The sequence below is a fragment of the Hyperolius riggenbachi genome, chromosome 4, assembly GCF_040937935.1.
Source record: "Hyperolius riggenbachi isolate aHypRig1 chromosome 4, aHypRig1.pri, whole genome shotgun sequence".
Taxonomy (NCBI): Eukaryota; Metazoa; Chordata; class Amphibia; order Anura; family Hyperoliidae; genus Hyperolius; species Hyperolius riggenbachi.
The window spans coordinates 203,944,554-203,966,160 of NC_090649.1; the positions used below are offsets into that span (position 1 = coordinate 203,944,554).

The 21,607-nt window shown below is 41.9% G+C and overlaps 1 protein-coding gene across 2 annotated transcripts in view; it reads right to left on the minus strand.

Moving 5' to 3' along the window:
* The window catches only part of CHRNG (cholinergic receptor nicotinic gamma subunit), a 44,947-nt gene extending 23,666 nt beyond the window's left edge, over positions 1–21,281 (minus strand). Inside the window, exons 1-7 of one of the 2 annotated variants that reach the window (XM_068281271.1) lie at positions 21,223–21,281; positions 14,368–14,507; positions 12,012–12,056; positions 9,427–9,536; positions 3,500–3,655; positions 2,489–2,586; positions 722–922 (exon numbers count right to left, since the gene is read on the minus strand). In XM_068281271.1, the coding sequence (XP_068137372.1) occupies positions 722–922; positions 2,489–2,586; positions 3,500–3,655; positions 9,427–9,536; positions 12,012–12,056; positions 14,368–14,463 (706 nt within the window). In that variant the 5' untranslated portion in view covers positions 14,464–14,507; positions 21,223–21,281. Of the gene's footprint in view, positions 1–721; positions 923–2,488; positions 2,587–3,499; positions 3,656–9,426; positions 9,537–12,011; positions 12,057–14,367; positions 14,508–19,786; positions 19,908–21,222 lie in introns of those variants that run through there. The other variant, XM_068281269.1, reaches the window with a different exon arrangement.
* Between the last annotated feature and the right edge of the window lie 326 nt (positions 21,282–21,607).

The following is a 21,607-nucleotide window of genomic DNA, read 5'->3' on the forward strand; positions in this document are numbered from 1 at the left end:
AAAGAAATCCCTGTGAAACCTCCTACCCCCCATGAGGAGATGGGCTAGTCCAAAACTTGTCGGTTCTGTCAGATTTCTACTACCTACTGTAAATGACAGCAACATAGGAGAAAAGTAATTTATGGCTCATTTTACTCTGGAAGAAACGTACTTCTTAATTGTATGTGTTTACATATATTTTAAATTTTAAGATTTTCCTTTAACCACACTTTTCTTTTCAAACTAGAGATGTTGCAGATTGACAGTTGGCTATTTGTTATGTAACCTGTCTAGCCATGTTTGATATTTATTGTTTGGGATACAGGTAGGTCTTTCTTTAGTATTTCTATCATACATTAAAGAGAAACATTACTGTATATAACTTACTGACTGTATTAAATTGCTTATGTTTTTACAATATCGGTTTATAATTATTTAGTTGTTTTGCATTGTAAAATTTTAGCTCACCATGATTTATATTCTTAAAGTTGGATGAAATTCACATTTGATCTCTGATCTAAAGCATTAAATACAGCATAAAACGAATCGTTAAAACGTTTCTTTTTTTTTACTGTTTAATGTTTTAGAGCAGGAATTTAATTTTGAATTTCATCCCACTTTATATCTCCCTCTGTGACGTAAGCAGAAACACTGCATGGTCTCCCAGGCTGCTCTGGGCAAGTAGGCTGCATTACACCATAGTCCAAGTTTACTAGACCACATAATGCTTTATGATAAATACCTTTGGCAGGCAGGAAATATACCAGGACGCTGACAAATGAGATGAGCACACAAGGAACAATGATGTTGATGATATAGAAGAGCGGCTTCCGCTGAATGGTAAGATAGAAGACAATTGATTGATAGTTGATATTATCTGGAGTAAGTCGTGGATCTATGACCTTCTTGGCTGGCATGTGTTTTATTTGCCATTCCCCATTCTCTATGAAAGAATATTAATACATTTTACTATTTATATAGCATCAGCATACAAAAGGCACTTTACAATTTTAGTGGCACAGACGTGCCACGAAAACTGTGCATTTGGTGCAGAAGCAGAAAAGACAAGTTGTTCATCTCCAGAGTGCAGTTTACATTTTGGATGGTATTTGGGTATTACTTTAGCAATGTATATAGGAGCTGCATTATAAAGAGATTTATAGGCTAGCTGTAAAAGCTTGAACTGGATTGTGGAAACCATTGAGAAGATTAGGGAAGCAGCGTTGGCGCAGTGAGAAGAAAGGTGAATGGCCAGAATTTAGGATGGATTGGTATTGTGCCTATTAGTTTACAGGAAGACCACACAGCAGAGTAGTATACAGTTGTCTAAATAGAATATGATGAGAGCATAACTAGCATTTTATTAGAGTTCTGTATGCAAATATGGGACATATTTTTAGCTGAAATTAACAGGAGTTAGTGAGTTTATTAATGTGTGGGTAGAAATAACTTAATCAAAAGTTACTTCTTAACAGCGATTGTAAGATTAGGTCATTGTTGTGTCGTAATATTGACTTATTTTTTAGGAAGGGCTGTAGATTCAGAATGCAAAAAAAATATATACCGTATATTTTTTTGTCCTTGTTGAGTTTTTAGGAATTGAAAAGTGGTCAGGGTCTGTATGTTTATGGGTACACATCCTTGTGCTCTGACAGGAGTATCTCAACTGCACCACCTTGTTGCAAACATTTGTATGAGAGTGCACCAGGAGAGACCATGTCAGAGGATGTCAACCATGTCCTAGGAAAATATAGAAATAGGAAAGGTGTTGGAGATGATGTATGTGTATGAGTTTATTGCACACTGAATGGGTGTTCCATAGAGTGCCAGATACAGAAGCAGGAAAGATATGATAAAGGCGTATTCTACTGTCACCTTCCCTAACTTATCTCTCACACTAACCCTCTGCAATGCATGCCTAATACTAACTCCTCCTTACTACGCTTCACACCAGCCCTGCCAACTATGCCATAGCTGATGTTGGGTTCGGCTAGATAATAGCTAAACCTTGGACACTTACAGTAGTTACTGACGCCCATGCTTCCTCCACTACTTGGTTACTGAATCCCTTTGCCAATATCCAGGGTTTGGGTACAGAGTAGCTGAAACACTAATGCCACTTACAGATGTAACTCCCCCCCCCCCCCCACACACACACACACCATAACATGCAAGCACACTCAAACTGCCACCCATAGCATATGTACGGTACATTCAGATTGGCAAAGTATAGATTGCAGCTTGGATTTCAATGGGCCATTCAAGGTTGAATGGATATTTGAACCACAAAGTCCCCATCTGGGAGTTATTCAGAACATTGGAAGCAAATTCATACATTGATAGCTTTCAGAAGGAGAGGCACCTTGAAAGTGAATGCTGTCACTGGTTGGTCAACACAATCAGTCATGATTGGATGAAAACAAGTACCTTGCATTTATTTTCATATTTAAACTAAACTTATAAACCCATCCTGCATACAGGTTTAAAAATTAGTAGTTTGCGTTGTTACCCGTGAATGCTTCAGGGTCTATTATAATCCACTCAATTGTAACTCCTTCCTCTACTGTCAAGAGTAGCTCTATCTCATTGGCACTGTATGTCTGTGACCTGATAAAGAGAAAAAATTCATCAACAAATCTTACAGGACAGAAAATGAAAAATAATATAGGAAATCTTATTTCATATCAACTTCACCTCTTTTTCCGGTACAATATGAACTCCTTACAGATACTTATTTTATTCTACGCATAGAGCTGCCACATTATACAGTGCTTTTCAGAATATCATTATTATTATTAGGTAATTATATAGTGCTTTACTGAGTACAACCAAAAATTAATTTCACTAACTGTCCCTCAAGATGCTCATAATCTAATCTCTACTATAGCCCTAGAAAAATGTCTCTACCGTAGTTCAATGTCAATTTTGGAGGGAGATATGAGGAGGACCAAATTATCAATGTATTTTGGGATGTGGAAGAAAACTAGAGTGCCCAGACTAACCCAATGCAACACATTGAGAACACACAAACTTTGTGTAGATAGCATCGCAAATCAAGAGTGCTAAGCCATTCAGATATCACTCTCTGAGTAGCTAACAACAGTCATCCAAACAGATACAGTCACTTCAAACTCACTTATAAATATATATTTTATTTTTTACAATCTGTATGGGCAGCACAGTGTCGTATGTCTTTTTGTGTCTGCGTGGGTTTTCACCGGGCACTCCAGTTTCCTCTCAAATCCATAAAACATACTGATAAGTTAATTGTCCCTAGACTACAATAGTCTATGGTAGGGATTAGAATGTGAGCTCACCTGATAGTATATAGTAAGGCTTTGATTTGTTGTGAACACGTCCTGCTTTACCTTACTCTGGGAACAGATCACGGCCAGCAAATCAGAGCCTTACAAATCTTTTACCTGATCAGACTGTTTAAAAGTTTATCTTGCAATAGTTATTGTCCTTTCAAAAAAGAAAAAACAAAAAAATCCATCTGTTTATATGTGGCTTTACTTACTGGAACACCATGGAGCAGTTTTGCCAGTCGAAGGGAAAATATGTGACCACCACGGGGCAACTGCTTTTATAGATGGCAGGAGGCAGCCAGTACACAGAGCCATCAGAAGACACTAAAGTGTTGGTGTACAAGGCGATATTAAAGGTACCATCCACACTGTCAAATAAAGGAAATACAAAAGCTTTACATTTCATATAGTGCATTAACCTCATTTATCATTTGGCATTAAAACTGATATGCATGAACAAGGCAATACAAGGGAGACTCTGCCAAAGTAAAAATATACCCTAAAATTGCATTCTGCATATTACAAATAATTTCAAGATTATTGTTTACATTAATTAATATTTTACAGCTGTATTGATAATTAGGGATACATTTCCCAAAATATGAAGCAGGCCAGTCATCCTAAAGCTGTGCACAGATATTGGACAATTGTCTGGCTGGGGATTTGTGTACAGATATGTACTCTTGGCTTGCCTGAGTAATGTGTATTGTACTATGGAGAGGATTATTGGGTATGAGAGTTCCCATTGCAGGGAGATACGTAATCAGCCAAAAAATGTGCCCAACTGCTTATCTCCGAGGCAGGAATTTCCTGCCGTGCTTCCCTGTTGGTAATAAACTGAAGTGAGAAAAATACTAAAAAGTACCAATGAAGAACGGGAGACTACTTATTTAATTTATTTTATTAAATTAGTTTTAATATTGTGTAATATTTAGTTTTAATATTTTGTAGTTAGTTAATAAAATATGGGTGTTTATTTTTTTGGACTGAATGTTTTTACTTTTGAACTAATTATGGTGACTAACTTTATTATTTTATGTGGGAGGGAGCAGATATCTGCGGTCTAGATTTCGAATAGGCCCTTCTCCTTAGAATTAGAGGAAGGAGTGAACCCACTCCCCTTAGCATGTGGACAAGGGTGGTTTGTACAGCTGGTATTCATCTGGAGTCTGGTATTGCTGCAGGGGCAGAGCCTCGTGCCTGGGATCTCTGAATTTCAAGGGGAAAGCCTACCTGCATGGAGGACAAAGGGTTGATAAGGCTTGGGGGTAAAGGCATTTTTTTATGAAAAGATAACGCTGCATGGGGGGTTTTATATTTTTAACAATATTTTTTACAAGAATGTCTGGCAAATAATAATAATAATATTAACTACGGTATGTCCCTGCATGTATTTAAAAAAGCAGGTGAGAACTGCAGGTATTGCTGGCAGTGTAACAACCCTTATATGGATTGTCCATGTTCTTCTTAGTAAATGTATGATTGCCAGACTTTGGCAATCACTAGTTTACATTTCTCTACTGGCTCACTCTGTTTTCCACTTTTTTTTTAAACAAATAATGTTTTTATTATTTGGAAGCACAATAAAGAGGAGATTTAGCGGCAAATCAAGAACATGGTAAAGGCAATAGATACATTGGAGAACAAATGAATCAACAAAGCTAGCCACAGCAGTCAAGTGGAGGAGATATACATCAAGAAAATCAAGATTATTGTAGCACACGCCTTTGCAACACTGATAAATTCACAATATATCAAGAATCTGGATGCTGCACCATTAGGCTGGTTTCACAGTGGGACGTTACAGGCGCACGTTAGAGCAGCCTGTAACGCAGCTCACCGCACAGTAATGAAAAATCAATGGGGCTGTTCACAGTGCCCACGTTGCGTTACATTGTAACGCTGCGTCACAAGACAACGTACTGCATGCAGTACTTTAGACGCGGCTGAGCCGCGTTAGACTGCTTGCACATGCTCAGTAATCTTGTGGAGGAGCGGAGAGCGGCCAGGCACATGGCTAATTAATATGCACTGCACGTTGTGACGTGCAGTGTTTACTTTCTGGAGCGGCCGCTCTGTGCGGCGATTGGCCGGCGGGACCACGTGATGCCGCATGCGCACAAGAGTACGCATCACGGCATCACTGACGCCAGAGTGAGCTGCACAACGCGGCTCACTCTGACGTCCAGATCCAGCACCACCAGGCGTTACGTTAGGGGGAAGTTATGCGACCTTAACGCCCCCTCTAACGCAACGTCCTGGTGTGAAATTAGCCTAAAGCTTGAACCAACAGGCATTGAAACAAATATAACAAAGAAATGATAATGTGCACATCTTTGTTCTATGAATAAACAAATGAGGAAATAGATATCAAATATGCAAAAACAAAGAGTATTATATAAAACAAATATGCAAACAGGATGCAAGCAAGGTACAGTATCAGATAGCAACATTCACTGTGTAAAGTGAAATCGTTGTCATATGATGACATAGAGAGGATTTGGATAAATAACGATAGCCAGATGTGATAAAGTCATGTCAAAATCTAAAATCATTTGGCAAAAATTTTCAAAAATGCCATGCAGAGGTAAAAGGTATTGCCAAATAGATCAAAGCCATTGATCAATGTGTTACTATGCTGATATTTCTGTGCTTGGGAGACCAGCATGTCTCACATAGGGCTGGAATGTTGGGCACATTCTTTCTTCACACAAGAGATTCCTTTACTGTGGAAATGTTGTTTTGGATTCCTGTTGCATGCTTTAAATTGTTCACAGCCAAATTCAGTTTGCGTTTGGCATAATTTATCCTACCTAGAAAGATCTCCTGAACACTGGTAATATTTCTAACAGAACATTAGGAATGAGCAGAAAGAAAGCAAACCGTTTTGTCTGCCTGCCTCTGTTAGTTAATATGAGGGATTGCATTTTGTTTTTATTTAGGACTAGGACAGTACAAGTGCATGCCTGGCACAGTTCAGATCATTGTTGGATTGTGATTTACATTCTCTGTAGCCTCTCTGTACTTTCATCAGAACTTATTTTGGAAAAATGAGTCCTTATGGAACTGGAACAGGTTGCTAAGGAGTACAACCGTACCTCTCGGTCCCAGACCATAACTCGCTCCTCATAGGTGTTCCTGACTGCTTGACTGCTATTCCACCATCTCTGTCCACCTCTCTGCCTGAGATAACAATAAATGTTAATAATAACACCCTTATAACTTCAGTTCCCAAAGCACGGTGCTTAGGGGTAATGTTTAACTCTTCTCTCTTTCTTTTATTCCTCACATTTACTCCCTAACCAGCTCCTGTCATCTCCAACTCAAAACCATATCTCACATCCATCCGTTTCTCACTCAAGACACAACTAAAATGTTAGTACATGCTCTCATAATATCTCGCCTGGACTATTGTAATATACTGCTTTGTGGACTACCAACTAACAGACTTGCCCCAATCAAATCTGTACTGAACTAAGATGCTCGACTCATTCATCTTTCTTCTTGCTCTTCCTCTGCTGATCCTCTTTATAAAACTCTTCATTGGCTACCAATTAACCAGAGGATCAGTTCACATCTTAACCTTAACCTACAAAGCTCTTCACAATCTCTCTACCCTGTACATCTTTTCACTAGTTTCCAGATACCAACCCAACCACAATCTCAGATCTGCTCATTACATTATTTTGTCTTCCTTTAGAATTACCTCCTTGCATTCACCTATACAAGATTTCTCACATGCTTAACCCCTCCTCTGAAATCTTCTTCCACAACACATCCATCACTTCATCCAGTCTTTGATATCTTTAAACGTTCCCTCAAAACTCACTTTTTCCAACAAGCATACACTCTACGCCATTCCCCCTTTGACCTCTGGCCAAGTTGTACTCCTACTCGATAACCTAAAACCACACGGTCTCTAGGTATGAATATTGTATAATACCCCACCTCTTGTTTTCTCCACCAAATACTTTATGTACCCCATGTTTGTTTCTTACTTTGTAAAATGCCATAGAATATGTTTGGGCTTTATCAATAATTACAACCACAGAAGTTACCACAACCATGCCCCCACCCTGCTCACTTGACCAAACACCAGACTGTACACTGGAAGAGGCTTGTTGTAATTAGAGTTGGGCCGAACCTCCGATTTTAGGTTCGCGAACCGGGTTCGCGAACTTTCGCGGAACGTTCGGTTCGCGTTAAAGTTTGCGAACCGCAATAGACTTCAATGGGGATGCGAACTTTGAAAAAAAAATTATGCTGGCCACAAAAGTGATGGAAAAGATGTTTCAAGGGGTCTAACACCTGGAGGGGGGCATGGCGGAGTGGGATACACGCCAAAAGTCCCCGGGAAAAATCTGGATTTGACGCAAAGCAGCGTTTTAAGGGCAGAAATCACATTGAATGCTAAATGACAGGCCTAAAGTGCTTTAAAACATCTTGCATGTGTATACATCAATCAGGTAGTGTAATTAAGGTACTGCTTCACACTGACACACCAAACTCACCGTGTAACGCACCGCAAACAGCTGTTTGTGTAGTGACGGCCATGCTGGACTGGTGCGCACCATGGCGAGAGTGCAGGTTTTGGTGGCTTTACAGCCCATATGGTTGCCTGGCTGATGTAGCTGAATGACAGAACAGTGACTGTCCAGCTGATCAAATTTGGTCTGACCACAATGAAGCAACGACCTTATTATCTTTTGTGTGCCCCCCGAGACACTCATCTAGGCGCCGGTCATTGCTTCATTGTGATACGCAAGCCCCTTCACCACGGCAAGGTAATGATCACGAAGGGTATTGGGCGCATGTACATGCGTTTTCTTTTGTTGTTGCAGCTGCCCGCAGTGCAGCCAGAAAAATTAGGCAGTCATGTACACGCACCAGACAGGTATGCAGTGGTGGGTTCACAGAACAGGTATGCAGCCAGGAACAAGCTAAGCCTAACTAATCTTTCCCTATGAGAGACAGTCTGCAGCAGCTCGCCCTACTCTCACTAATGCAGGCACACGAGTGACCGTAATGGCCGCCGCTGCCTGCCTTATATAAGGGGGGTGGGGCTCCAGGGGCTAGTGTAGCCTAATTGGCTACACTGGGCCTGCTGACTGTGATGTAGAGGGTCAAAGTTGACCCTCCATGTGCATTATGGGGCGAACCGAACTTCCGAAAAACTTCGCCTGCGGGACGCGAACGCGAACCACGGAAGTTCGCATGGAACCGTTCGCAGGCGAACCGTTCGGCCCAACTCTAGTTGTAATCATGTGGATGGAAACACCAGATACGGGACAAGGTCCTCCAGCACCCAAGGCTGAGAGACCAAAGTGCGCCCTCTATCCCTCCCACCCCAGCTGTCACACACTGATTGCTATTAGACTAAGAGGTGCCCCAAGGCCCCCAACACCTTAATCTCTAGTTATCTGGCTTGCAGTCACTGTCATGTATCCTCTTTTCTTATTTCTCTCTGCTTCAAAAACAATAGGAGAATGATTGAGTGAGGGGTGCGCCCCCTCCTACACTGCGCCCTGAGGCTGGAGCCTCTCTCGCCTTTGCCTCGGTCTGGCCCTGGGAAACACATGAGCATAAAACCACACCTGCCTCTGCTCACCAGTCTGATTTCAAGAAACTTGTTCTAAGTCTAGTGAGTGCTGAGGATGGGACTTTGTGAAGTGTCAGAGCTGCATAATATGTTGGCACTTTATAAATACAATAAATAAATACGTGTGACCATGTCTGCTTTCCATTCATACATGTCTGTAAGCCAGTCTCTGCTCCAGTACACAGGCTGATAAGTGGTCAGATGGGTAAGTGGTGCATGACTACATTCCTCTTGTTTCAGGAAATACTAAACATGCAAAGATGTGGAACAACTCCCTACAGACTAGTTTTTGAAAACAAACACAGGAGGATGGTAAGGCCACAAAGAATGCAGCTATACCTTTAATGAACACAGTGTTAAACATTGCACAGGTTTGCTTTAAGGAACTAGTTCAGATCATATTCAATCTGCTTGATGATCCACGTACACAGTTCTTGGCAATATTGCTCAAAGATTGTTTGAAAAGATTGCCTCAAATGTGGCCAACATAAGCCTATTCACTTTAATTCATGAACAACTGTTGTCTTGATCATTACTAACTTGTTTTCTAGGCCGACGTCTGGTAGCCACACCATAGTGGAAGGGATACGTGTGACTTCTATTCCACCATATTGTGTTGGGTCCCAACTCAGACGATAGTCTCTCCATTGCTAAAAAAAAACAAAACACAAAAAAAATAAAAAAAAATAAGTAGAGCAAGTTATTATTAATTCCAATAAATTAAATATATTTTGTGTAAAACAGCACTGCATATGCAATGTAGAAAATCACATTTACTATTACAATTTACATCATGCTCTTTTTATGCTTTTCAGAGTACAGAAACTAGCTAATCTCCGCCCCCAGGACTTGATGCCAATCGGCGTTAGGCAGTTCTGGGGGAGCCACTCTGCAGCTGCCAATTGGCATTAGGTGGTCTTCCTGTTCATTAAGCCAGAACATATTCAGTAGGAGACCGTGGGCAAGACTCCCTAACACTGCTGCTGCCTATAGAGCACATCCTAGTGGCTGCAGCTCTGTTGCTTTGAATTCGCCAGGCAGTGTCAGACTGGGAGGTGAAAAAGCTGAGGAAATCCACCTGCTGACCAAGCAGCAGAAACCATGTGTTATAACTTCCAATAGAAACCTGTAGCAAGTCTGCACTGTGAGCAGCAACACATGATTACTGCTGCTTGGGCAGCAAGTGGATTTCCTCAGCTTTACCACCTCCCAGTCCGACACTGTCGCCAGGAGAAAATCGTGATATAAATGTTATTTGTCTTGTCTAGTTATTCATGGTCCCTAGCTCTAAATGACAATGTGCATTCCATTCAGAAACATCAGAGTATCTGTCTAATGTAAATAGAGTGAATTTCGACAAAAAATGTGCTAACTGTAATCCTTCCTTATTAGGTGTAAGAAACATAATGATATTTTCTCCCTGCTTGTAGACTGGGTGTGATATGGTGATCTGGACAATCCATGTATCATGATTCTTTCCTTGTATTGGGGAAGCTGAACTCAGTACATTTCTTTTTACAAAGCCCAGTTTCTTCCTTCACATGGTAACCAATGTAACCATGACAGTGATTTGACTTTTTGTGTCCTGCATTCAGATGTGATGACAAGAAGGTCACGTTATTATGCATGTAGCCTGAGAAAGGACTTCAGGTCACTCTTTACATTAAAAAGGGTCTACTGTTGTTTAAATCAATTACAAATAGTACTGTGAAACAATCCATTTTTTTATCGGTCACGTCAACCAAAGTAATCGTGTGAGGGATACATGAACCAAATCTAATAATAATACATTGCTGACAGAGTCTTTCAGCTGAGTAATCATAAAGCATATCAGTTTCCTGAACCTTATCCAACCATGTGTGCGTCGCTTCAGGTGGCCCTTATAATGCCATGAGTGATATTACTTTTGTTGGCCAGCAATCAATGCAGCACAACCGAACATCTAAAGTGTAAGTAGCTGGCTTTGGCATGGCTGATAGTGTGGTATGCACACATGGCATAAGGCATTGGCAAACAAAAACTGTGAATAATCAACAACAAATGATCGAAATGGCAGTCATGTCTAGTTCATCTAAAAATGTACATAGTAAAAATGTTAGCTGTGTCTAAAAGTAGTTACTTTTAAGAGTTTTTAACAGTTTTGGCTTGGTGGTGGTATTACAAACTTCCTCAGCCAGTTCACACAAAACAGGTTGTAATGGGAGGTGCTGCTATAACTAAAGGCACCTCTGGTATCCAGCTGCAGAATCATTGATCAAGGTGTGTGTGCGTGTGTGTGCGTGCGTGCGTGTGTGTGTGTGTGTGCGTGTGTGTGTGTGCATGTGCGCCGGGGTTGGTGATCCCATTAGTGCTGCACTACATTTTTGTGCCTCCATAAAATGCTTGCATTTCAATGCCTTATTATAAGTTTCCCGCTATAGTTTTACTTCTGTGCACTGGACCTTCCTCCAGAGGATCTCAGCAAATGCATTCTGGGGTTGCATGCTTGGCTGCTCCAATTCTGAGCCCACTCCTCTTCATCATTCACACTATGGTCTCAAGCTCTGATTTCCAGATTCCTACTTTGATCACTATCAGTATAAACCAGTGTTTCTCAAACCTTTCCTCGTGACTCCCCAACGGTGCATGTTTTGCAGGCAACCTTTCCTATGCACAGGTGGGGTAATTAGTGTCTCAGCCAGGTGAATTCCATGTAGCTGAGACACTAATTACCCCACCTGTGCATAGGTTTGGGTGCCCGCAAAACATGCACCATTGGTCACGAGGAAAGGTTTGAGAAACACTGGTATAAACCGACACATGACCACAGTGCAAGCGTACAGGTAAGGCTGGTTGTAATGCTTGGTTTCAGGATTCAGGATGGCAGTGTAGTAAAAAGGACATGAAAAAGGCGGGTAATTGTGATTTTGATCCTCAGCATGCTTAGTGCTGATCTCAGCATGGAAAGTGGTCCAGGCTGACCCCTACTCAACAACTTCTTTGCAAAACTTTATTTGACTGGCCCCACTGGGTAAATACCTGATCCTCTGGTGGGCCAGTCTACTAGCACTGTTTAGAGAGGCTAGATCACTTTATATCTAACAAAACAGTATTAACAATTAAATGCTAGTATTTGCTTAACATACCATTTCAACCCAGACATTGGTTGTCAAAGCCTCTTCTCTCTCATTCTGCAAGTGTCAGGAAAGGACAAATTACATTTCTGCAAGCTGGTAAAGCAATTCATCATACATGGTTTATTATGGTATTATCAAGTGAACTATACATTAAGTAGTTGAAAAAGCATTTTAAGTATATGTTAGGCAGCACAGTGTTCATGCTAAATGATTGATCTGTGGTCCTCAGAGCTGCTACTTAAAGTAATTATTTATTTGTTCAAGTATTGTTCAAAGCTGCCTCTGCTCCGCTAAAGAGAGTTACTTACTGTCTGGACTGAAAGTGAGAAAACTCCACAACAGTGACCCCGACAGGCAGAAAAGTATTAAGACGAAATGGGACCCAGAGGTGGGACAAGGACCTCCAGCACCCAAGGCTGAGACACCAAAGTGCGCCCCTCCATCCCTCCCACCCCAGCCATCACACTGAATTCTAATAGACTAAGAGGCGCCCCAGGGGCCCCCCACCACCTTACTCTCTAGTTATCTGGCTTGCAGTCACTGCAATGTATCCCCTTTTCCTATTTCTCTCTGCTTGAAACACAACAGGGGAATGATAGCTGAGTGAGTTGTGCGCCCCCTCCTACACTGCGCCCTGAGGCTGGAGCCTCTTCAGCCTCTGCCTCGGCCCGGCCCTGATGGGACCCTAGACATGTTAGCATTTTTTTCCACTGCTGATGGTCACCTGGCTTTTTTTTTTTGTAAGATTTGGTGGAGGCTAAAATCCACCAGGCTCCTAGACTCTCTCCAGGCCCTAGGCAACTGCCTAGTATTGCCTTGTGGACTGTACTGCTCAAAGTCCTCTGACAGCTTAATTGAAAAATCTTGTCGTGATAATTGAAGCCATCTGTTATACTCACCTTCTGGGATCCCAATGGCGTCCTCGTAAGTGCACACACGGAACCGTCCGCAGCTTTATTTGCCTGGCAAGATGTACAGTGCCCTACAGCATTACGCAATGCTCAGGCAACACCGCATGCATGGTGTTTCTTGCGCAAATTCAAACACCACGCTATATGAAGCCTCTTCTCCACACTGTTAGTGCTGTTTGTCCTGACAGCTTGGGGTAAGCCAGGTGCGGTGTATCCCATGCCAGATCGCCTCGCATCCTTTCTGTAAGTTTACCTATTGCGACCCTTGGCTCTGTGACCTTGACTACACTGATCTCCGCCTTCCCTGACCTTGGCTCTATGACCTCGACTACGTAGATGATTCGCTTTCCCTGACCTTGGCTCTGTGACCTCGACTACGCTGATCTCCACCTTCCTTGACCTTGGCTCTGTGACCTCGACTACACTGATCTCCACCTTCCCTGACCTTGGCTCTGTGACCTTGACTACACTGATCTCTGCCTGCCCTGACCTTGGCTACATGACCTCATCAGTGATATAAAGTGACAAAGCAGTGAGGAATTTAATTGATGAAAATAAAACCTATGATTCCATGCTTGTGGAATGCATATTGCAATGTAATGTGTATACACCTGTGAATCTTCCTAAGAGCAATCAAGTGCTACCTGTGGTTACCCATACAAATCAATAGTCAGTCTAATAGGGGAAAACTCCGCCGTTCAATAGAGCGTCCTTACTGCATAGCCAGGGGCGTAGCAATAGAGGTTGCAGAGGTATCGACCGCATAGGGGCCCTTGGGCCAAAGGAGCCCCAAAGGACCCTCCCTCAACTACAGTATTAGCTCTCTATTGGTCCTGTGTTCATAATAATCACTTCTATAGATACTTTGAATAGTGGTAATCATTAACAAACTGTTTCCCATCCCCTTCTTGCACCTCTGACACTGTAGTTGCCATTGGCAGGTTTTGGTGCGTCGTATAAATTGTTATATATAGAGTGCTTGGGGGGGGGGGGGGGGGGGGGCACTGTAAAACTTGCATCGGGCCCACAGCTCCCTAGCTACGCCACTGTGCATAGCGTGGCAAAATGACCACTGCCTCAGAAGGACCCGCTGTCTGGAGATTGGTCCGAAAATGCTGCATTCGATTGCAAGTTCGGCAAATCACAATCACTCCTGTGGGATCTTGGCCATTCACTTTCAGCAGCAAAGTGCTTTTGGAATCGTTGGCAATTTCTAAAAAGCATAAATGGCTGCCTGCTGAAAGTGATGTACTGTATTATCTGTGAGTGAATAAAAAGAAAGAAGGCAAAGGGTATTTTCTATATTAAAGTCCACAACAAATTTGTTCAATGTGTTGATGGTTTATTCGCTATGAAATCTGTCTTAATGTCAAGTTTTCTAACAGTGACAATATACATCATATTTTATCCAATGGCACAGCATTGGTTGGTATCAACACAATAGAAAGACATACCAAAGAGATCAGGTTGGTAAGCGTCATCCTTATACTGACGCTTATAATATCATCATCCTTTTCTGCTGGGCGCAAGTTACTGTTGTAGTTGTCCATCAGATGATTGAGCAGTCTTTCTTCATCATTGTGCGACAGGACGACTAGGATAAAAACCAGACATAACACTGACAAATAAGTTCATATGAGATTCTTTTTGGCCTCTGCTATGGTGTTATAGTACAGATTTACCTTACGACCGTACAACAGTGAGCAAGCCTCTGGTTTAAAGCAAACCTGAACTGAAAATTAAGGCTAATTTCACACCAGGACGTTGCGTTAGAGGGGGCGTTAAGGTCGCATAACGTCCCCCTAACGGAACGCCTGGTGGTGCTGGATCTGGACGTCAGAGTGAGCCGGGTTGTGCAGCTCACTCTGGCGTCAGTGATGCCGTGATGCGCACTCTTGTGCGCATGCGGCATCACGTGGTCCCGCCGGCCAATCGCCGCACAGAGCGGCCGCTCCAGGAAGTAAACACTGCACGTCACAACGTGCAGTGCATATTAATTAGCCATGTGCCTGGCCGCTCTCCGCTCCTCCACAAGCTTACTGAGCATGTGCAAGCAGTCTAACGCGGCTCAGCTGCGTCTAAAGTACTGCATGCAGTACGTTGTCTTGTGACGCAGCGTTACAATGTAACGCAACGTCCGCACTGTGAACAGCCCCATTGATTTTTCATTACTGTGCGGTGGCCTGCGTTGCAGGCTGCTCTAACGTGCGCCTGTAACGTCCCACTGTGAAACCAGCCTAAAACTCAAAATAAACATACACACGTCATACTTGCAGTTTACTCATCAATCTCATTCTCCTCCTCTGCATCCTCTTTGTCCACCGTGATCAATGGAATTCTCCTCCATTTTGAAAATAGCCATTTCCCCATTTCATTAAAAGTTTCTTGGACAGCACACTGTTAAACTGTAATTTTGCCTGCTTGAGTCATAGGGAAACATGGATTTTTTCTTGCTCATCAGATGTCCTTTCAGTTTTAACTGACAGCAACTGATATTGACAGCAACTGATATATTTCAGTTTTGACAAAATCTTGTCTGAACTGGAAGGGATCATTGTTGGAAGAAAATGGTGAGCTTATGAGGGGATTTAACGACGAGGTAAGTATGTAATATTCATTTGCAAGCACAACACGTTTATTTGAAATAATTTTACTCGGTTCAGGTTCAATTTAAAAAAAAGCCCAGGGCTCGCTACATGATAGCCGCTGTGCAGCGGCATCCCCCACCCGCTTCGATCGCCTCCGGCGATCTCTGATCAGGAAATCCCGTTCAAAGAACGGGATGTCCTGGAGGGCTTCCCCCGTCGCCATGGCGACGGGCGGGATGATGTCACCGCCGTAGTGTCGTCATTGGGAATCCCGATCCACCCCTCAGCGCTGCCTGGCACTGATTGGCCAGGCAGCGCACGGGGTCTGGGGGGGGCGGTGCGGTGAGTGGCGGCTAATCGGCGCGGAGCGGCGGCGATCGGAGTGCACACGCAGCTAGCAAAGTGCTAGCTGCGTGTTGCAAAAAAAAAATTATGCAAATCGGCCCAGCAGGGCCTGAGAAATCCTCCTGCGGGGCTTACCCCGAACTACGCACGGATAAGGAAGAGTTCATAGCATTGTACAGTCACCTCAGCCTGTCATCCGCAACAGATAAGTCATGCAAAAGTAATCTTTTATTTCCTTGTTAACACAAATTAGGCGTGAGTTTGTTCTGGATGGATTTGGTAGTGTCTTGATAGAGAACTGGTTAAAGCGGACCCAAACCAAACATTTTTTTTAATTCAAAATATTTAGTTGCACCACTCTGACACATACAAATATAAATAAACACTCCTTCAAGCCTATGAGCATTACAGTGCATGCTTTTCACCCTCCTCTTTACATAACTAGGGTTATATAGGTGGCAGCCATTAGCAATTCCTCCTTTGCTGGACACCATCTACTCAACCAGTTTGCCGGATTATTTGCTGGCAATATGAAAGGAAGGGAGGGGTTTCTCCAATAAATGTAAAATATTTTATATTTGTCATCCTGCAGCTGAAAAAAGGCTGCTATTTATTATTATAATTTAGAAAATAGATTTTATTTCTGAAATCTTGTATTTTTAGTTTGGGTCCACTTTAAGGCCACTGCTTCTAACATAGACAACAAGGTTTGTAATTTCTGCTCTTCCTATTCAGTAAAGGCTCATACACAAGCTCAACAAAAGTCTTTTAAAGGCACAATTTGTCAAACAACTTGAAGAAGGACAACTTTTGTCAAGTAAAAGACGTGCAAATGACAAGGCGTTTTCACTGATAAGAGGCGGCCAGCGACTGATAAGTTGACAGCTCAAGTTAATGCAACTATTGGATTGACTTGAGCTGCGTCTTATCAGTCATTGGTCGCCTCTTATCAGTGATAACGCCTTGTCGTTTGCATGTCTTTTACTTGACAAAAGTTGTCCAACTTCTTTAAGTTGTTTGACAACCATGCATTTAAAAGACTTTTGTTGAGGATGTGTATGAGCCTTAAGCCAGTACCTATTAAGTAAGGAGTCCTTGGGCAAGACTTCCTAACACTGCTACGCCCTACTTAGGACACCTTAAGTGCAGTAATAGTAGCAGCAGCAGCAGTTGTAGTAGAAAAAGGAAGCAGTTGAAAATCTTAATGTTTTGCTTATACAAGCTTAGAACCATGACTAATGTTACCATGGACTTCTGTGTATTTGGATTGCTATCTCAGTTACATTTTTTTCTGGAGCAGGTGTAATACTAGGAGCAGAAAATATTAACCAATACTTGAGAACCTTCTACAGTTCCCTGTAAAGAAAGTATACACTCAAATATTGTCTAGGGCTGTGGAGTTGGTACAATTTTGGTCCAGGTACCCAAAATTGCACCGACTCCTCGACTCCGGCTCCTTTATCTAATTCTTACTAGGGCTTTGGAGTTGGTACAAAAATACTTTGACTCCTCAGTTTATGAACCCACTGACTTCTCGACTCCGACTCCACAGCCCTAATATCTTCAACAAGTACCCACAGAGAAATAAAACGGTTCTAACCGTTCCCTTATACTTTCAAACCCATTTGGACCAAGGTCTTTTAAGTACATCCTATTTACCACTGAATATTTTGGTCCAGTTTCTTTCTGTAGTAAAGTGACTGAATACAGCTGGCATGGTGAGCATGCTGGAACTTGTAGTTCATTGACAGTAAGCAGGCAGCAGGTTGCATGTTTTCTGTACAGTATTTGCTGCACATATTTCATGATCCCTATCTAATATGACAATCCGCTAGAATCAACAATTTTCTTTCTCAATTCATTTTTTTTCTCAGTGCATTTAACATAGAAAACTACCAGGATGCTGAAGACAAAAAAAAAGAAAAGACAAAAAAAAGAAGAAAAAAAAAATTAAAGTAGAACATTAGCCAAAATGTATCCTATTCCCTTTGTAATAAAATAAGGTAGGGTTAGCTGAAACGGGTTTTTACAGCTGTCTGGCTTAGCATTGCTGAGACTTAACCTAACTTACTAATTATGCTGATAATCATCACCAAACATTGACCTTAATTATATTCATACTGGGACATGGCATTAGACAATATAATCGCAATTCTAGCATGATGCAATTATATTGTAATGGTATGGTCATATTGGCGTATTAGCAGTGCAATGGAATCCGTTTGAAATCGTGAGGAGTGCTGTATGGTACTGGATGAGGTGCAGGCTTACAGATGCAGTGAGGCTTACGATTCATGAACTGTAAGCTTCAATGTAAGCATTGTATCACACTTGTAACTCACAATGCAACTTTTCCCTTTTGCTGCATTGCGATCCCATTTTTACAGGCTATGCAGCTTACAGCTGTCTGGCTTAACATTTTGGAGACACCTAGCTCCCCATTTGTAGTGATAATCATCACTGGGAGAGGAATGAGGAACTCACCAAATTGGGACCTAGACAGAAATAAAAAAAAATAATAATAGAAGTTATATAAGTCTTCCCCATGGAGCAAAAATGTGTATTTCTCTCTACCACCCAATGGAGAGATTTTGGTGACAAAAGACCATTTGATGTGAAATCCTAGCAGTGGTTCTAAAATACAGGCTGCTTTCACAGTTCATCAGTTGCATGGCAACAGACAATATAATCGCATTGCAACGTGATGCCATGATATTGTAATGGTACATTCATATTTGCACATTAGTGCCGAAGTGGATTTCGTTGCAATAGCATGCAGCATGCTGTGCATCAAAAGAACACAAGTGCTATTGGTTGCTGTATAAGCATGCATGAATGACTGTATGCATTACTGTATGCATTGCATTACGCATTGTACACCTGATGTGCCTTTTGCATACCACTGCGATGCAATTCTGGTTTTCAGAATGCGCAACACACCTTGCATAGTGTGAAAGTAGCCTCACCTATTGTAGCACTGTATTTACAGATAGATTAAAAGCCCTAACTTTGTATAGCACTGACATCTTCTGCAGCACTATATATATAGAACATATAGTTATGTCACTAACTGTCCCTCAGAGGAACTTACAATCTAATCCATAACATGTATTATGTACTTGCCGTTGGATAATGGTGGCCATCATACAATTTTTTTGATCTTGTAAATTATTATTTTTATTTTCTTGATTGGATTGTATTGTTTGAAAAATCAATACAATCCACCATACATTATTTATTTTTTTATAACAATTGACCAGAATTTTCCACCATGGCTGATAAATCAAAACATTAAAAATTCAGGAAATTCGATTGATTTCTCCAATTAAGAAAAAATGAAATTCGATTTTTCTATATGATTAATCCCTTTTATTGAGAAAATGGGAAAATCTAACATTTTGGTTGAATCCTGTATGGTCATCTCAAGGCCAATTTTTGCTGCAAGCCAAATCAACTTATCTGTATTTTTTGGGGGGATGTGGAAGGAAAACCAGACAAACATGGGAGAACATGCAAACTCCATGTAGATAGTGTCCTGGCCCAGATTCCAGGGACGATAGCACTGCAAGGCCAGAGTGCTATCCACTATGCCACCATACCCATCAATAACCATTAAGGAATTTGAAATAAATAGATATTAATGAATGGATGCCCTTTGTTAATTTTTTCTCAAAATGCAGTGACCAATAGCAAACATACAATACTCATCTGACCAATAACTAACAAGTAGTAATAAACCTTCAAACTAATAAAAAGTGAGTCATGGCGAACTGATATTGCTCATCATGGCCCATGTTGCACAAATATATTCTTTTTTCAGAGCCTCCTCCAATAAGTCCATTCATTATATCACATGCTTAGCTTTGCCCACCCCTTTTAATCACAGTTGGCCAAACAGATATAAAAAGTTCTCTAGGTACAATTCAGGTGAGGTCCCTACCTGTAAAGCACAGGAAAAGTAGCAGCAGCAAGCTGTCCATGCTTTTATCTCATGTCCTCTGTGTTCAGTGGATTAAACCTTCGTGCAATGCTTGGAATGGTTATTTTAGGGACTGACCAGACCTCTGGGACACTGTCACCAGCTGTCCTAGGAATAGTCAGCTGTTGATACTAAAGAGGACAAAGGGAAATAACAATGTCCTGCATTGCACAGTGATGGCGATGGGACCACTGAGTGACCAGGGGCTTGTGCTGACAGCAGAGGGCTGCATTGTATTACACAGGCTTGGTCACAGCAATAAACACTGTACTGTGGACTATAGGAACGCAACACACAGGCAGTGAAAGCACAACCCAAAGGCAAATAAATAAAATCATAATAGCCATGCCAAATAACAATTCCAGGGATGTTAAATTTGGACATAAGAAATGAATTGATTGACTGATTGATTGATTTAAATGCTGATAGGAAAGTTTGCACATAGTAAGCTATTAACTTTCCGGTTACTTTTTTTAGTTCTGGTCAGAAAAGAAAAATCTGTCAATTACAGTTGTATATGGGTTACAGACACTACGTATGCATGGCCGGATTTCTGGCAAGGTCACATAGGCCATGGCCTAGGGCACCAGATAAACAAGGAGCGGCCTGCAGACAGTGGGCATTATTTGCAGGGCATTATTTGCAAGTGTCCAAACAAATGAAAGGGGTCAGGATAACTGCACTATTAGTACCAGCTGGCATCTGCCTGTGCAGTGCTACAGGCAGCTGCAGTCCGTTAATTAAATGTTTGTGAACAGTGTGTGACTAGTAAAAAGCCAGACCTTGTCCAATGACATAGCAGCAGCTCCAGGCAGTTACAGAAGGCCGGGTCTCACGCACTTGGTGTGGGGGATGAAAGGACCAGGGGCAGCACCAGCAAATAGTACAGAATACAGAAGGCAGCCTCTCACAGTACCCATTTCTTAATTATTGATTGGTCAGCGCTGTTACCCTGGAGACAGCAGTGGGTACAGGACTCACTTTTATGTGTTGCTGACCCCACCCAATGTCCAATTGTGAGCCACTTTTGACAATGTGTGTGTGGTGGACGGCTCCCACCACGCCTATCACCTGTAGATCACTTGATTGACTAGTTCCCCCGTGTGACGTGATTGATTCACTTCACGTTGCCATGGAGACCTCGGCACTAGCCACAATAGTGGACACCAGCAGCCCAAAATTTTTTGTGTGTGTGTGTGTGTGGAGGGAGGTGGTAGGATACGGTTTCGGTTGGGGCGGCTGGCAATAGTCGGCCTTGGGCGGTAAGAAGTACAAATCCGGCCCTGTACGTATGAACAGTAGCTTTTCATGTGATAGCTTTGGATGATAATCTACAGTCTGTACAGTTATATAGCCAAATATCTGATTTTTACATTATACCTTATTTACATACATACATTGATCTGGTTGCCAGCATTCAGCTTGTATGCAGTGGATTGCTAGAGAGCATGGCTTGCTAGAGATAGCCCGCTGGTGCTTGGATTCGGCATCAGAGAGGAATTAGTTTAAAGTAGACTTGAACTCATGCACAGGACACAAGGACAACACTGATTAATTCACCCTGTTTGTGTTTAGAGTGATAGCCTGTCTAATTCCCCCTCATCTGTGACTTATCACAAGTGTAATTTAATCTCTCAGCAGTGTTAGCCTAGGAATATTGGCAGCGATGGCAGAGCAGCTAATTTGTAAACACAGGATGTTAACTGTATGTCTGTTTCCAAGTAGGAGGAAGTAGACACACTGCAGATATATTGCAGGAGGTCTGTGGGCTGCAACAAATAA